Raw genomic sequence first — 13,164 nt, forward strand, 5'->3', positions numbered from 1 at the left:
TATACTAAAATATGGTGGTCATCTATGTCAGGTACACTGCATGAATGCGATAAGCTCATTGAGGCGAGTGTGGAGTTTGCACTTCGACCGGGATTAATTCCCGAGATAATATTTCTATTCTTGACAAAATATGACCTGTCGCAATACTAAGTACCTATGTAATGCTTCCTATATAGTAACTTTACACCGTTATACAAGAGTAAGCGAGCCCGAAAGATTTCGAATCATTACTAGGTAGTACAGCCCTCATTCCGAACCGGCTCCATGCTCATAGTATTGCCGCGTCCCTTTGACACGCACAAAAAAACCCCCAACTCCGGGATATCAAGAAATCGAAAAGAAAATACCAACCCTTTGTTTTGTAATTGTTGAATGCAGATGGTGAACGAAAAGTCTGTTGACGCTGTATGACCATGTGAAACTCAGAGAAGCTGAACGTACAACAAATACTGAGAATAAGGCATTTGAGGGAGGGGGCGGGAGACCAGCAAGCTTCCTCATAAACTGAGAAGGAGATAACACTCTATGGTGATACTTTGCAATCCCGAGCTCTAAAATTCAATGCTCGGCCGATGGACAAGAGTCTCAGGACCAGGATAAGCATAGCCCGGTGAGCACAAGGAAGAATATGGTCCATGATGGAAGAAGGGCGACGTCGGTGTGACCACTCCACCTGGGTATTGGCTAGTGCTTATCTTTAGCGGGTGCGGTACCTCTTTCTCCAGTGGCTTTGGTGGTTGTCGTGCCTTTTGGCTCAATTGTGCGGCCAACTCTGGGTTAAAAGGGCCGGAAACGGGGGGCTCCCATAATTTCAGTCCATCTCGAGATTCAGATATCTGCTGTATGGGTTGCTGAGATATAATGTGCACCATAGGGTCGATTGGTGGAGTTAGAGGGCCTGAAGCATAGAAGGGCATTGATGAGGCCTGGGTGGTCGTCTCTATAGGCATGGAATACCATTGTGGCATCGCCCACTGGATATCTGGAACTGCAGTAGTTGTTGACGCAGGTGTTGGCATGGAGTGGTCAGCACCCAAGGCGTAAGGCGAATGCGTGAATGTAGGTGTCATTGTAGAAGTAGGATTGAGCAAGGCACCATCCATCAAGGGCGATGGTTGAGGCGGATCATATGAGGGGGGAGTGGTAATGGCCAGAGAAGCATGGGAGCCGACACGAGACTTTTCTGGTGAGATTTGGGGTGAAGAATAACTCGAGTTGGGGTCCCAGGCAGCGGGAATATCTCGTCCACCACCACTGGACGCCGTGAGACCGTGTGGTTCGTATGCTTTGTTGGCTACATACCACTCTTGTTCGGTGACGACAGTCTCTGTTGCCGATGGCAATGGCCGGGAACGGGGTTGGGTTTCGGGCGAGCTGTTATTGGAATGGCGCTTGGGGAAGTTCGTCTCGTGAAATAGCTCTTTCGTTGTCTCTTCTGACTTCTTTCTTGTCTGACGGGAGGGCTTGGTAACACGCCATTTCTTAAGCCTACTTCGTAACTGAGTCTCACTAAGATGACGTTAGTGTGCTGTTTAGACTGACGATTTAGATGATTCACCTTGGATTGAAATTATCTGAGCGTATCTTTTTGATGACTTGTTTCAATGGCCATTCTTCGTCTTTATATAGAGTAGCAATCAGGGTCTTTTTCTCCTCCCACACATCTGACGGGATGGGAACAGAATTCTTCATCTTTGGGCGTCTTATTTCCGCTTGAACGATAGAGAAAGAGTAGTTTATTAAACCAATAGAGAAGTAAGAATGGAGTAAAATATGAAGACGTTGGGTGGAAGAAGGTAACGATTTGAGGAATGACGGTGGGGGAGATGCAGCTTGAAAGAGAAGGGTCTTTTTGAAGAAAGAGGATACATGCAGATCGGAAGAAAGACGAGCACGTCAGGTATATGTATTTCAAGACGGGACGAAGAAAGACACTGGAGGAATTGGCCACACTTGGGAGCGAAGACCGCGCAAGATCTAGAGCAATTGGTGGTCAAAGGAACCGGGCCCGTGGCCGGCCGCCCAACTAATGCACTAGATGCCGCTTGGCTAGATCCGAATGAAAAGAAAAAAAGCGGAACGAGATAGGTAATCTCGTGCTGTCAAAGCAGGCGACCGACGGGGAATCGGGGACAGGGGGTCCTCGGAGCTGGGAGATCTACTAGCACGAAGCTGCCCAAGGAACGAACGGCGATGAGAAAAGAGTCATGATTGGTGATGCTTGCAACACTTTTTTAGCTGCTGCCGCCGGTAGCACGCTCCATAGCCCCGGGTCCTGTCATCTTTCCAACCTTTGCCTTACGAACCCCTCAGGCCATGCATAAACCCAGGCCTTGGAAAGCTTTCACGTCGATCTAGCGGTCACACTCGATGATCGATGTCCAATATTGTGATGAACTCGATGACAGCAACGCCATGGGGCTCAGTGGACGGAGTATAGCTTCTGCGACCTCTCCAGTGCCAGGATGGCGCTTGCCTGTGTTTTCTTTTTCTGCTCTTTGCTTTCTTTCCCCGTGACCGGCGACGTATTTCCCCTTTTCAGCCTGTGCAGAGCATTTTCCCATTGGCCTGCAACGACCCTCTCCCGTCAATAGTACGATTTGACCTATATTTTTCTGCTTCCCCTGTTCATGTCAAACTGATTGACCCCTCTCCACCGGCGAGTTGATGACAGACTGACAGTAATACACAGGTAATGCCCTGTCAGGATCTTGAAGCTGCTGACCAGTGCTCTGTCGTCCTTGTTTTCTTTCCCGAAAATTCAAGATGTGTCTTTGTGTTCTCTCAAGAGGGCCCTTTTCAAAAACCTGATCGCTTCGCTTATGGGTTTCTTGTTTTTAAATCCAAGTCGATATGCTCGAACCCTTTGGCGCCATCCGATTTGCCTGTCTCGGATCAACCCCAATTAGATTATTTCATCTTCATTGAATTTCCCAATGGCGCAAAAATGACACCGAGAAGACATCAAGACCCCAATCAATGTCTAGCGACGGGGAAACGCCCGATCTTCAGTTGGAGGCAGTCAGTTGGTTACCAAGTACCAACAAGCGAACAAGATCTCCATCCTATTAGTACGGCTAAACCTAGTTGAGGGCTTGGCGCAGATTCCGAACTGCCGTCGGATAGGTCTTGAAACTGCGAAAAAAAGTATCTGAAGCCGCAGGGCAACGAAAAGGATCAAGCGACGGCCGACATGGAGAGGGTCACAGGCGCAGAGAGGTCCCGCACTGTCGTCAGATGGAGATACCCAGCAGCGAGGGGGTGATGTATTCCGTTCCGTACCTTACAGGCAATGGGCGTACTTTCACAGGGCTTTTCTTAACCCCACTCTGCAGCCGCGATTCGCGGTAATCTGATGATTAAGTTGTCAGCTTGGAGAGAACATCTTACACCGTAGTTACCCGAAGTTGGACACAAGACTTCAAGACACAAAGCCATATTTTGTAGATGTTTTCCCCTAGCCCGCTATTTCTGAGTGCCAGCCTGGTTGCCCACATCCATCTTTTCCACAATCAAAGCTTGGCTTGTTTGTAGTCGTTTCGGGATCATTTTCCACTATCGAGGTCCCTGGTCAGTGGCTGGTTGTCGGCTCGACGCCGATCTGCAGAGCAGATTCTTCGGTACATCCATGCTTCCACTGCGCCTCAACCGGGAGGGCCAAAACACGCCTGAAGAATCTCACACGTCAAGCACGATTCAAGTAGAAAAGCCAAATGTACCAAATAACTTAAAGCTACTTTCTCATCGTTATGCATCGAGCCTTTCAACCATTTTGATAAAAATTGATAAGAGACAGACCTTCCCGGCGCCTTGTCTGCGACGAGATTTGGGCCACGGATGTCATCATTTGTTGCCTTACCACCATTCACCGACATTGAATAGTGTCAAAACTAAAATCTTCTAGTTCATGACAGAGGTGGGGTGCCACCAGATGCTCCGTGCAGAGTCCATCCAGAGCACGTCCCACGGTACCACACCAGTCCGTGCAAAGGATTACCGGCGGGTCGAACCTTGTCATCCTAGGGACCCAGCAAGAAGGCTCAATGACACAGGCTGTCTTCTCCGGTGGGATGAAAAATAAAAAAATCCAATAGTAGCCAGTAATTACAGCAACATAGCCCGATCTTGTTCACTGAGTCGACAGCCATGGCTTCTTGGGTGGGTCCGTACAATGCAGCGATCCATTCCAGAGCCTCGATAGTCAGTCAGACTGCAGGATTCAGCTGCTGCATTGACGGACAACAATGGCATAGTCAACGACCCATACATTTAACAAGAGCCGATAACTGCAGGGAAAGAAGAATACATCATCTAACCGATGGTTCAATCACAGCAAATGTCGGAGCCTAGCGACCATTCCACTGCGCGTTGCCATCGTCAATATCAAGCGAACCGGATATTAATTCTCATTGTTTATCCTCTCTGTGCGACACAAAGGCGTTATACATTCTTTTCCTACTCAAGACAATGCTTGTGCAATCTGAGCTGATAAGGTTACATTTCCATGGTTTCTGATGCATCAAGTTCAGGTGTTATTTGCAGCAAGATATGGTTCGTGTGGCGATGGTCAAGATCGATCATGTCTCCGCTGTCTACACACTGTCCACCTGTTATCTTCTCAGCAGGATTTCAGGCCGATCCGAGAGAGCCGGTGCTGGATGATCCCGGTCTTCTCCAACAAACGCCAGAGAGCATCACGATCAGCCACATCGCCTTCCTCGTGTGGATTGCGGATTGTATGCATGAACAACAAACTACACAACAAATAAGATCTTCTTCCAGATCTTCATTTTCATGGGTTTCAGCGCATGAGCAACGAAACACATAGACTATATATGGTGCACTGCAGTTCCATAACTGGGGTTTGAATGCGACAGAACCAGCCCACCGGGGCCTGGTTAACGCACGATTAACCGAAAAACTAGCAGATTTATACATACGGAGATACCTAGACGCCGCACATCAAGCGAATAATCCACTGCCGTGACTTTCTAGATAAAAGCTGGAGATTCAGCGTGGTTGCAGGGCACGAAGCAATGCAAGCGTGGCGTTTCTCATCTGTGGAACAAGGCATACTGTGCGACAAGCATGTCAAGAGTAGGACAGAAATAGGAATATGAAAACTATTCGACTGGTGTTCATTTGTTTCCTGGTTGAAATACCAGGGAGAATCAAAGGACATTGTTTACAATATTCGAGAATTACCTCCGAATGGTATTTGGACCAATCGGCATTCTGGTCCACTTGAGGTGCGCCTTTGGGGAGCTTCAGCTGCCCTGATACCGGCACACTGCCCTTTCGCATAAATGGATCTCATTCTGCCCTGCCCTGCCACCGTACTTGTACGAACTCTTTTACTCTTGTCCTCCCCCAGTGGCCAATACAAGAGGTCCTGGTGACCACTACAGTTTCGCTTTCGCCACCAGATAGCACTGCTCCAAATGTTAGGGTTCGTTGTCTCAGACAGTGAGCTGCGGTATTCGCAACCCAGATCAAAGGAGACCAGAAAATTTGTTCACCCACTGTGCTACGATGCGTGATAGATTGCTAGATTCTCTTTTGGTGACATCGTACGCTCTTCATCGAGCCCCTATCTTAATTCAAAGCCAGAATATACCAACAGAGAACCGCTTTCCTCCTTGATTGTTGGCGATTTAGAGTTCATCACCACAGTCAGTCAGGCCCATTGACAGATGTGCTTTAAGGGGTGCCGGTGATGCCTGTTGATACTTGAGTCATTTCTGATTTCTTTTCCAGCAACCAAGTAGGTAAAGCTCCAAAACAAATCCCACAACCCATGGGATTTCCGGTCAAAAGCGATGAATCCAGAACGCTCAACCGTTTTCTGACCAAGCGACCAGCAAATAAACTACAAATGGAGCTCGTAAGAACAAAGCAGGAATCGCATAGTGGGACGGCGGAACCAGTCGAGACAACAAAGACGACAGCTCCGTTTATCCGCAAAAACGAACTGAAGTATCGTGAGCTCATCTGTGGAACGTATCTACGTTCCATTAGTTGACCCGCGGATATCGTTCTCCACATTGTTAGTCCCGACGTCGAGCGTTGTTTGTCAAGAGTTGAAATGGGGCTGATCGGTGGGAGAAGCTCGACTGCGAAGCTGTGAGCTAACCCCATTCAATATCCGGAGTTTGGATAGGGTGCCGGCCTTGCCGGAGTCAGATCGAGCCTCGTAGTCAGTTGGACCTAGGCCAGTTGAGTTGAGGGTTCGACCTGCTGGTACATTTTTGCTTTCGCGCCCCTCTCTTCTTGTTTGCCATGTTTCAACGGTTGGAGACAAAGAACGGAAGCTGGATATCGAAATCCGGCACTTAGTCAATCCGTATCGAAATGAAACGAAGCAAGCGGAGCTGTTCGAGTTACACAGCCCGCTCTGCAGCTGCATCCTGAGGAGGATCTTGCCTCGTGTCAGCGTCAGTCCTCATCAGCAATTGGCGGACGGCGCAATTTGCTTTCTTTTCTTTTCTTTTTTTTGTTTCCCCAAACAGGCAGGAGTATCGAGCCGTCAAGATGGAAGAAAGAAAGTATATCCTGCTCGACACTGCCAAACTCATATCGAGTCAGGGAGCCTGAGTGCCAACTCAAAGATCTGGACTTCGTGGTCGCATTGGTTTTCTTTGAGCCGAGCTGTCGGGTTTGGTGGTCACAGCACTACTGAGAGGTGCACAAAGAACTCGAATCCACTTATCACATTTCGAATCGCTGAGATCGCGATACGCATGGGCTTCCAGGTACGCCACACATCCTGCGAGGCTGCGACTGTTGTGAATCCCACAAGCACCGCAGGGCCGTCCCTGTCCGAGGTGAATTGAACTAATAATGACCAAGGGACAAGAGGGGGCGAAAAAAGGATGGCGTTGAATCCTTTTGGTTCCGTTGCGGAGTTTCGTTTAGGTCTACGGATCTACCTTCTATCTCCATCGATTTAAGGAAGAACTATCGGGTAAATGGTTGGAGACCCGCAGGATTGCATCACAGATCCATACATGCTCTAGGATGACGAGAGGAGAGAGTACGTAGTTCATAGCAGTGAAAAAATTAGCCTTCATCGACAAGAGATAGGTGTTTGTCATCTATAACTCAACAGATTACGAGGACCGTAAATATACCCCAGACTGAGGAAACATACACCTGGCTTGATATTGATAACAAATGCTTTTGGAGGTCACGGAAATGAAGGACCTAAGATCCCGAGACTTATCAGTTCTTAATACACCTAAGTACCATATAGATAGACATGCGCTATACTCCGCACACAACCATCCAACTAACTCGCTTGCTTGCTCCAAAAGACAACGCCAGTAAATGAAAGAAGCCACGTATCCAACACGGAAGAGAATTTTTGAAAGGAACACTGTCACATCGCTAGGTTCATGTAGCATTGAAATAAACGCTTTATGCCTGCGGTGCTTCTCAAAACTCAATCCCGTTATGCGCCTAATGTACCCATCCAGCTGTGATATTGGTTGCCGCCTTCGCCTTCGCCGCTTTATGCGATTATATAAGGGGGAACAACAACAACAACAACAAAAAAAAAAAAAAAAAACCTAATAAGGATGACATAAAAATAAAAGATAGTTAAAAGTAAAGGTCCACAACTACATTAGTCAAACATACCCGGAGAAGAGAACCGGAAACCATCGGTGGAAGAAAGTAAGAAAAGACAAGAAATAGCACAAAGTGGGTAAAATTACAATGAGAAAGGAACTAAGGTCGTCTCTTTCGGAGACGGTGTTCCTTCCCTTTCTTGGACTTCTTCATGCTCCTATCAACAGGAAGAACGAGCGGTTCGTCCTTCATGTTCCACTCCATAAACCGCATGAGGTAATCGTCGATATGGCCAAGTGGCAGTTCCATGTTCGCTGCATTCTCTACCATTTCGGGCTGATTTATGTCCAGAAGTCGCGCTTCATCAGACAAGGGCGTGCCTGCCTGAGCCGGAGTTTGGCCGGAGGTGGATGTACCGGTGGCGGCGGCATTGGCGCGGTCATCAAAATCGCCGTCGTCCGCATGTTCGAGCTCCTTTTGCGCATTCTTAGCAGCGTCTATATCTTCTTTATCCTCTGCTTGTTCGAAAACGCGCGAGGTATTGGTGACTCTGTTCTCAAGGACGCGATCCATCGCTGCGCTAGCTTCATCCTGCCCTGTAAGAGCCTCGTCGGTGCCAATCATATCGCGCACGTCGAGCTTTGTGAAGTAGTCCGTAGTGAACTCGCCTTCTTGGATGACGACATCGTCAAGCATGCGCTTTTGGTTGGCTTTCCGGAGAATATTGGACTCGATGGTGTATTCTGAGACAAAGCGGTAGATGTGCACGTCGCGGGTTTGTCCAATACGATGACAACGGTCCTGGCATTGTTTGTCCATTGCCGGGTTCCAGTCTAGGTCGTAGAATATCACAGTGTCCGCGCCTGTCAAATTAATACCTAGGCCTCCGGAACGACTGGATAGGATGAATGCGAGGATGCGGTTATCATTGTTGAACCGATCCGTGAGGATTTGCCGTTGCTCGACCTTGGTCGTGCCGTCCAGACGAAGGTATCGATGACCATGGATATTGAGGAACTGCTCCAACACGTCGAGCATCTTAGTCATTTGCGTGAATATTAATGCTCGATGGCCGCCAGCTTTAAGATCACGGAGTAGCTTGTCCAGTCTTTGTAGCTTCCCGCAATCGTACTGTAGAAGCCTCTTGTCTGGGAAGGCGATGGATAGGCGCATCTGAGCCTCGTGGAAAGGATCGTGGCGCGGGAATCTCTCCTTAGTTGTGAGGTGTCGCGTTGAGATTGGAGTTAGGGCAGCTTCTGTAACCCCGGCCGCAATCGCTGCCGGAGTAATGCAAGCAAACCTCTGCACATACCCGTCCATTGCCTGAGATCGCTCTTCCAAAGACATAATCATGGAGGCAAGAACGGAAGATTGACTTGATAACCAATCCGCATATGAGCGTTTCCTCAACGGACCGTTGGCTGTCGGCCGCTGCTTGCTATCTGCAGTGAGGAATTCGATGAGGCTGCTCCCATACGCTGGGCGACGACCATGGCGCTTCGACTCGAAATATAGGAATCGTTCTAACTCGGCCATCCTTGTCTTCCTGCAGTCATTCTCCAAAGCTTCTAAGGTGGATTGTACAGTTGTCCCATTGAACTTCATATGCCAATTTGTCCGGTGGTACTGACGTTCGCGAAGTGTGTTGAATGGAGCATAGGCCATGATCCTGGCGCTATCATCCGCCAGCCTTCGTGAGATGTCTTCCCTTGAAATAGGAACTAAATTGAGGAAATCGAAATCGAGTTTCTCGAGCGGGTGTTGGTAGAGCAGGCGCCGGCGAACGAGAAGATCCTTGATCTCGAATTGTGTCACAACTGAGCGTGACATGGCAAATGAGGTTGAAATAGGCCGAGTTTCAAAAAGATCTGGATGGTTGCAGACTTTCCGTAGCTGCATTAAACAATTTATAATCGACAAATAGTTCCCGGATGCAAGAGTCTCCTTGGTCTGCGCTCTGGACATAAAGCCATCATACAGATATCTTTGTCGTTTCGATAGCCTGCAGTATACAACATGTTCGTACTTTCCTGGCATTTGCTTCTCGACGTCTGCTTTCAAACGGCGTAATATGTACGGCCGCAGGACGGTATGCAGCTTCGTCACCACTTGCTTGGATTCATCATCCATTGTTTCTCTACCGTGCTCCAGAATCTGTTCTACTGGCCTTCGAAACCACTCAGAGAAGTTCCTCAAGTCGGCGAAACCCTCAATACCGGCTTCATCACCGTCGGTCGGCATTAAGAAAAAGAGGAGAGACCACAGCTCAGTAAGATTATTTTGAAGAGGGGTGCCGGTGAGTAGGAGGCGAGCCCGCGTTCTGAACGTGAGCAGCGCTTGCCACCTTTGTGAGCGGAAGTTCTTGATATTGTGGGCTTCATCAAGAATCATGTAATGCCACCCCCTTCGTTTCAGGACCTGCTGATCCTGTAGAACTAGTTGATAAGATGTGATCAACACATTCCAGCTGTTGTCATCCATCCAGCCTCTGCGTTTCTGCCGTCGTTCTTCTTGATTTCCATAATATGTCATGATTTTGAAACCCGGACACCATTTTTTGAACTCCATTTCCCAGTTAAGAATAACACTTGTCGGAACCACAACAAGATGCGGACCCCAGACTTCATGCTCCACAGCTAAGTGCGCGAGTAGAGCAATCGTTTGGATAGTCTTGCCTAAACCCATCTCGTCTGCAAGAATACCGTTGATATGGTTTGTATATAGACCCGCTAGCCAATCTAAGCCGAAGTGTTGATACTCTCGTAGAGTTCCCCGGAGAAGGTGTGGTATCGGCGTCTTCAACCCAGGAGCAGGCGATTCGCTTGACTGTGCATGCTTCTCAGCCGCAGCTTCATATGACGATACTGATTCGGGCTCGGAGGGCTTGGTGGCGACCGTTCCGGGAGACGCTTCGCTAGAAGCGGCCCTACTATTATATGGTTCATGTTGTGCATGTTTGGGTTGATCGTTGAAGTTTTCTTGGAGGGGCTTCGTGGAAGGTGACGCCAGTGGCTCGTCAATATGAGTCAAGTTTTTAGGAGAAGATATATCCATCATTTCGGTGCCATTGGGTTGGATCTCAGAAAGATCGATGTGGTTCTCAGTGGTTGTGGTTTCGATGGCGGATGCTTCATTCTCATTGGAGAGGGTCTCCTCGAGGACATCTTTCTTGTTTCCCACAGGCGTAATGTTTTCGACTGGACTTTCCAGAGCCGCAGAAGAATCTGTAGCTGAAAGGGGGTTGTCTTTTTTCGCTGGCCCTGTTGGAACAAGTGTAACTTCATCTGGATCTTCAGACTCATATTCAGACTCATCCTCGTCAGACGATGCATGCTTCTCATTGTCCTCGTCGTTTCCGCCATCGCGGGGTGTCGTGATGCCATCGCCATCATCAGAAACAGCGTGATGGGGATCGCTGGAAGCTATGTCTTTGGCTGAGAAAAATCCTAATAACCCAGACCTACCATCATCTTCCTCCGAATCAGCGCCACTAGATTCCTCGTCATCGCTTTCACCCATGTCATCGCCCATATCGGTTGAGTCATCACTATCATCCATGAGCATCGGGTCGATTTCATCGAGCTCTACTTGACCTGGCTGGTGGTCTTCTGAGAGCGGTTGTTCGTAGGTAGCCCCGGGGGTGTCATCAACATCCGTCCCATCGCTATTTTCAGTCTCCACATCAGAGTATGCAAACGCTCGGTCTGGATCGTCGTCGGTATTGGGTAAATTTGCATATTTCAATCGCAATTCCTCGGCAGTAAGACCTGCGTCATCATCCTCCTTGCCATCCCCGTCTTCCTCTTCAGTATCCGTTGACATATTACTTTCACCATCATCAATCTCGTCATTGTCCCCAGATCCGTCTGTCTCATCTTCCTCATCATCAGTTGTAGTCTCCGGAGCATCGCTCCCGGTCTCACCCAATATCTCTAATCGTCGTTTTTCGAAGAGCATGGTGGACTGCTTGATCGCACGGTCCAAGGCCCGTTGATCTTTGGCTTTCTGCTCCTCTTCCCAGCGCGCAAGCCGTATCCGGTCAATCTCCGCCCGCGCTAGATCAAACATTTTCTTGAGGTCTTTGGCCAGCTGTCTACGCTTTCCGCGCATTACCTCTTGTTGTTCCCTAAGTATGTCTTCGGGGTCCTTGTTGCGCTTTTTCCATTCTTCTGCACACAAATAAGCAAGAGTTCGGGCGGTATGCCGATGACGACGGTGTTCCTGGTCGAGAAGCTTCTTGAAGTATAACCCATGGGCCACAAGATGGTCTTGGTGCGAGTATTGCTGCGGTGGCTCTTCCTGTTGTTCCGGCAAAAATGCAGAACATACCTCAGCGCTGAGAAGTCCACCAGATTCCATTGCGTCCATTACTTGTTGCCGCTTGTGCGCTTCCTCCAAGGCCCCTGCCGAGGTATACACGCCCTCCCCATGATTCCCTGCGCCCTCGCTCTCTATCCATTCTTTAAATGAGCTGTATTTGCGAGCAGGTAAAACGTGAGAAGGGTGCTGGATGCCGAGTGTTGGTTTTCTGACTTTGATCCGTAGCCGGGGTATCCGTTGTCCATTTTCATCATGCTCGTCGTTTCCATCGTCCTCCAAGCCAGTTGCCGGGTCGTTTCCTACATTAACTGCAACCGATGACGCGTGCAGGGAGGATCGCGTTGATCTAGTTTTATTTGGCTTCGAGTGGGTAGCGACTCTGTCAACGATTCGATTATTGTGATTCGTAGCACCAGAACTATCGGACCTTATGCGCGTAGATATACGTTTCGGCGCGGGAGAAGGTGAATCTTGCCACTTCCGCCCAGTTGAAGGCTTTGCCGTGGTGCTTGATAAACCGTTCACCGCAGCGGCACCACCAAGGGATCTCCTGTTTGTGCCTAGACGGGATGGGGAATTCGCCAACGGGGAAGCCGCAACGACATCTCCTCGGTTAGACAGAGATTTACCTATATACTGCTTCTGACCAGATCGCGACGGTTTTGTATTCGATTCAGGTTGTTCGAAGGGGCCCCCGATGCTAACTCTTGTAGATCGACGCTTTCCGTCCACGAGTTTCGATGTCGGGCCATCAGCGCCTGCGTTCTTCCAGGGGGGTGAGATTGCCCGAGAGCTTGACCGGCGAGAAGGCGTAGAGCTCGCGAACTTTCGGCGTTTTGAGGGAGGCCCTTCATTGCGATCGGTTGCGACCTCTTCTTTTATCTCGGACTGCTCAAGAGTGGCAGAATCAAAAGGGGGTCCGTTTGAGAAGATATCGGAGGGACCGGACTCGATTTCCGGGGTCACTCGTTCATTTTGGCGCGGTGTACCATTAGTTGTACCGTTTTGCATCTCTTGTAATAACGGAGGCAGGGGCCCTCTTCACAGTTGACCCCAGTTTTCCCAACGAGGACGCGGTTGGAACGGGTAAAATTCGCATCAGCGGGTAGCGGAAACTGAGTTGAGGTGCCACCAGAAGTCTGGCATAGTTATCGGCAATGTAGCGTGGCTGGTAGGAGAAAATGTCGATGAAATGGATGGATTGCGTGAAGAGGTGGTTTTTTTCCAGTCCTTCTGACGACGAGTCAACTTCAGGCGGACGTGTAGTAAGCTAGC

The 13,164-nt window shown here is 49.1% G+C and overlaps 3 protein-coding genes across 3 annotated transcripts; 1 reads left to right on the top strand and 2 right to left on the bottom strand.

Moving 5' to 3' along the window:
• Positions 1-551: 551 nt before the first annotated feature.
• APUU_31535A (uncharacterized protein) lies at positions 552-1,692 on the bottom strand (the record flags this gene model as incomplete). The annotated part of the gene is made up of 2 exons (XM_041702750.1): positions 552-1,509; positions 1,559-1,692. The coding sequence occupies 2 exons, from the start codon at positions 1,690-1,692 to the stop codon at positions 552-554; spliced, it is 1,092 nt and encodes a 363-aa protein (XP_041555504.1).
• A 2,812-nt stretch (positions 1,693-4,504) lies between these two features.
• On the top strand, positions 4,505-4,828 carry APUU_31536S (uncharacterized protein; the record flags this gene model as incomplete). The annotated part of the gene is made up of 1 exon (XM_041702751.1): positions 4,505-4,828. One exon carries the CDS (start codon positions 4,505-4,507, stop codon positions 4,826-4,828), a length of 324 nt encoding a protein of 107 aa, XP_041555505.1.
• A 2,900-nt stretch (positions 4,829-7,728) lies between these two features.
• On the bottom strand, positions 7,729-12,900 carry swr1 (putative SNF2 family helicase/ATPase (Swr1); the record flags this gene model as incomplete). Its single annotated transcript, XM_041702753.1, has 1 exon — positions 7,729-12,900. The coding sequence occupies one exon, from the start codon at positions 12,898-12,900 to the stop codon at positions 7,729-7,731; it is 5,172 nt and encodes a 1,723-aa protein (XP_041555506.1).
• Between the last annotated feature and the right edge of the window lie 264 nt (positions 12,901-13,164).

Source organism: Aspergillus puulaauensis, chromosome 3 (assembly GCF_016861865.1).
Source record: "Aspergillus puulaauensis MK2 DNA, chromosome 3, nearly complete sequence".
NCBI classification, from domain to species: Eukaryota; Fungi; Ascomycota; class Eurotiomycetes; order Eurotiales; family Aspergillaceae; genus Aspergillus; species Aspergillus puulaauensis.